Raw genomic sequence first — 3,849 nt, forward strand, 5'->3', positions numbered from 1 at the left:
TCTCTCTCTCTCCCCATTCGCATTCTCTTCCTCGCATATAGCCCTATGTTGCCGCTCTTCTTCTTCTTATTAACTACTTGGGAAGGGAAGATAGAATGGATTGGAAGTGGAAGAAAAAATGTATGTCATTCAAAAACATTTTAATCTCATTTTATTATCTCAATTTATCAAAATACATCACCCCGACTATGGGCTTCGGCAAGAATTTCTTTTACAGCATAAGCCATTAATTCGCGCATTATGATCGAAATAAATTCACCAGTTTCGGTTGAATTTTTATAGTACTTGTCGTGTAGGATTCTAACTGCATCGTTCGGTGTATCGCACTTTTTTTCGCCACTCATCCACATATCTTGTACATGCACAACGAGTTCTTCGAAGCTTTCATGTACAGTTTCTAGATCCGCATACAGTTCAAAATGTATGGAGTCTACACAGTGTTCCAATTCAAATAAAAATGATATGGTTGATGGTTTCATGTACATAGAAGTATTATTTGATGTTACTTTTACAATATTTCCGTGGCGCATTCTAACTAGTTCTATAGCTAAATGATTAAGCTGTATCGCTGATGATAATGACGCATCTGTTGCCTTTAGCAGCTGGTCTATTTTTGATTGATTTTGTCTGTATTCTTTCCAAATTGATTGATCTAACTCAATCTGATGTCCTTGATTATCGCCGAGAATTATTTCTACGTAGGATGCACGAGGTACTACTCTGATCCCAATGTCTATGTATTTGAACGATGTAGATGTCAGCGGTAACCTCCTGCACATGATACGCGGTGGGGTATGCGGTTCATCGTTAGAACTGAAAGAATATATGTATAAAGTAAAATAAATACAATTATATGTGTAAAAAATGTGTGCAAATATGCAGTAGCTTTATGGTACTCACACGTCACCACACTGTTTCTTGCACGATACAGTTTCATCTTGAGGAACGGATGGCGTATAACTGCTTCGATGAACATACCGTGTGTAAGGCCGATTGTTAAAACTGTTTGAAAAATACAATTAAATGTGGAAAATGGTAAAGGAAAATATACGATAACTTTGTAGTACTTACACGCTACGCTGTTTCTTGGTGGATGACATTTCCTTGTAATAATTCATTCTTGCTAAGGAAATCTTACGGTCTATCAGGACACGAAGAAACTGGATGATAAATACGAACTTCTTGTCTAACGATGCGTTCGTGGGTCCCAACGTATTCTTAGTTCTCGATCTCGTATAAAATCTCCTACTGTGGTACAGCGGGCTTCCGGACCGTTTATATACCATAAGAAGTCGCTGTCAGCAGCCAGGTATAGGCGCTTGACCTCATGACTCATGCCATGGAAAATATGAATACGCGTCCAGGTGTTCGCGCTAATCAAAGGCATCCCGGTAATATCTATTACATGCACGCGCCGCGGATCGCCTCGCGCCGCGGACCTTCCCGCGCTGCGGATCGCGTAGCGTCACGGTCCTCCCCGCGCCCCCGCGGATCGCGTAGCGTCGCGGTCCTGCCCCTCCCCGCGCCCCCGCGGATCGCCACAGAATATCTCCTTCCCCGCGCCCCGCGGATCGCCAAGCGTCGTGGAATAATAAGCGTGGAACTCCTCGACATCGTTCACCTTGATAAGAAAGTCATCAGCCAGGTTTCGGCGCTTGACCCCATGACTCATACCCGTCCAGGTGTTCGATGACAGGTCAGCACCTAGATATCTGTTACATGTCACGTAGTGACAGGTCAGCATCTTGCGCGATGTCAAGACCACGTGCTCCCCTTCTCCCCGCGGTCCCCTCGCCACGGAGTACCCCCCTCCCCGCTGTCCCCTCGCCACGGGGTACCCCCCCGCCCCGCTCCCCCCTCGGAGCTCCCGAGTTAGAACCGGTCTATATACCCTACTTGTGCTAATTATTGCACCTTGCGGTACTCTAAACAATTTGAGCTTTGGTCATCTTGGCAGAGGGCCTCCGTTCATCCTTATGCCGTTTTTCAAACTTTAAATTTGCCGCGCGCCGCCGATCAATTAATCCGCATACCGATCCCTTGTTTTTCTCCCTAGAGTTCCGCTATATCGCGTCGAGTCACGTAGGCATCGAACCTTCTAGAAGCTTCGCCGGAATTTCTATAAATGGTCTATTTCTCTTATTTACAGCGATTTTTAATGGTCCTGATTGCCATCGTGGCTACCGGTGGAGGCGCATAGCGCCCTCGCTCGCGGCTGTGATCAACGGTTCCCGTGGAGTTCACTCCTTCCACGGAAATCGTCGATGTTAGCTTATTATTCGTTATTATTAACCTTTTATTAATTTGGGACGAAAGCGGAGGCGCCAAGGACTCGTCTGTTATAGTGGCTGCCTCGGCTATCGTCAAATAATCGCTTAATTCTATCGTTAAACTTGGAAAAGAAGGAGAGCGAATATCTGCTAATCACGTGTTGCGCGCGTGCTAGTAGCCGCGCTGCGCCAGTGGTACCTATCGGGTGGGCAATTACTACCGCCACGTCAGCGAAAAATGTGCGCTGGACGTGACAGTGTTCTTAACACATAGTTGTCCATAGAGGAGAAAATAACTTTATCATAAAACTATATTACATCCTTAAATAATGTTACTTATAACAGGTCTTGTCACCTGTAATTCATCACAGCTGAGATATTAATTATTTGTTACCTATAAGCGGGGAGCACACACTTTTGCGTAAGTGCATACGTATAAAAGAAATTTTATTGATTTATAATCCTTACGCATTTGCTTGTGGACCAAGCAATTTTTTTATGCATATGCTTATGCTGTTATACCAAAGTGTGTGTTTTCCGCTATAGCGTCTATCAATTTCGACGCATGCGCAGAGAGGACGAGTATTGAGTCGTATACCTTTCTCTCTCGCACACACGTTGGCGTATACCTTCCTCTCTCGCACACACTTTGGAATCGCTTTCGGCGCGATCATTCCTCCTCCATGTCTGTTGAAAGATATATATAATATATATTAAAGTTTTAAAACTCGCGCGCAATTTCAAGCAATTAGCGATATTTATTTTTGAAGAAGAACGAGTGAGGCGCTAGCTATTTCTTTTTTATTTTCTTTTATATGTTTGTTTATCTTAGCAACGGTTCTCTAGTTAGAAAAACGAAAACGAACTGGACTAATAGTGTTCTCATGTTAAGTAAAAAAAAGGAGAAATCAATTCTCTGAGGCGGTTCTGTACCGTAATTTTACGGCGGTTAAGCACCGTTCTCTCAGGCGGTCTCGCACCGTTCTCTAAGGCGGTTTCGCACCGTTCTCTAAGGCGGTTTCGAGCCGTTCTCTAAGGCGGTTTAAGACCGTTCTCGAAAGCGGTCCTGTACCGATTTTCCTAAGGTAATCCTACATCATTCTGAGGAAAAAAGGATATTTCTTTACTGCATTTCTGGACTACCTACTATAAAAAATCTGGACTATCTGCATTAACTAAATCTCGGAAGATAAAAGACAATTTTTTGTACATCGTTATTGGACTACCTAAAACCAGGTTAGGATTACATGGAAAATACGGGTTTTTTTTATTATCGATTCTTGCAGTAGACGTCGAGACAAGACAAACGAGGTATGGACCGGGGGTCGGAGACGACTCCTTCATCCCCAAAACCGCCCCTAAAGTGCCCCTAGAGTGCCCAGGCCAGGAAACGAGGACAAGGGTTGGAGATAGGGGATTGGGACCCGATGCAATGTTGTTCCCCTCGGCGAGTACTGTCCATCCCCCCAGGTCCCATCCCCCTACCACCCCCCCTCTGGACTCTGTATACTTGGTCGGGGGATGACAAATTTTTTATTATATTTTTCAAAAATTGCAGTCCCTAGACGAATTGTGGCTT

General features: G+C 44.4%; 1 protein-coding gene across 1 annotated transcript; it reads right to left on the reverse strand.

Moving 5' to 3' along the window:
• Positions 1-32: 32 nt before the first annotated feature.
• Positions 33-1,280, reverse strand: LOC105569029. The gene is made up of 2 exons (XM_012025159.1): positions 1,072-1,280; positions 33-1,002 (listed from the first exon to the last, which is right to left on the reverse strand). The coding sequence occupies exon 2, from the start codon at positions 777-779 to the stop codon at positions 168-170; it is 612 nt and encodes a 203-aa protein (XP_011880549.1). The 5' UTR covers positions 780-1,002; positions 1,072-1,280; the 3' UTR covers positions 33-167.
• Between the last annotated feature and the right edge of the window lie 2,569 nt (positions 1,281-3,849).

This window comes from Vollenhovia emeryi, unplaced genomic scaffold (genome assembly GCF_000949405.1).
Source record: "Vollenhovia emeryi isolate VEMERY1.0 unplaced genomic scaffold, V.emery_V1.0 DF942389.1, whole genome shotgun sequence".
Lineage (NCBI taxonomy): Eukaryota > Metazoa > Arthropoda > Insecta > Hymenoptera > Formicidae > Vollenhovia > Vollenhovia emeryi.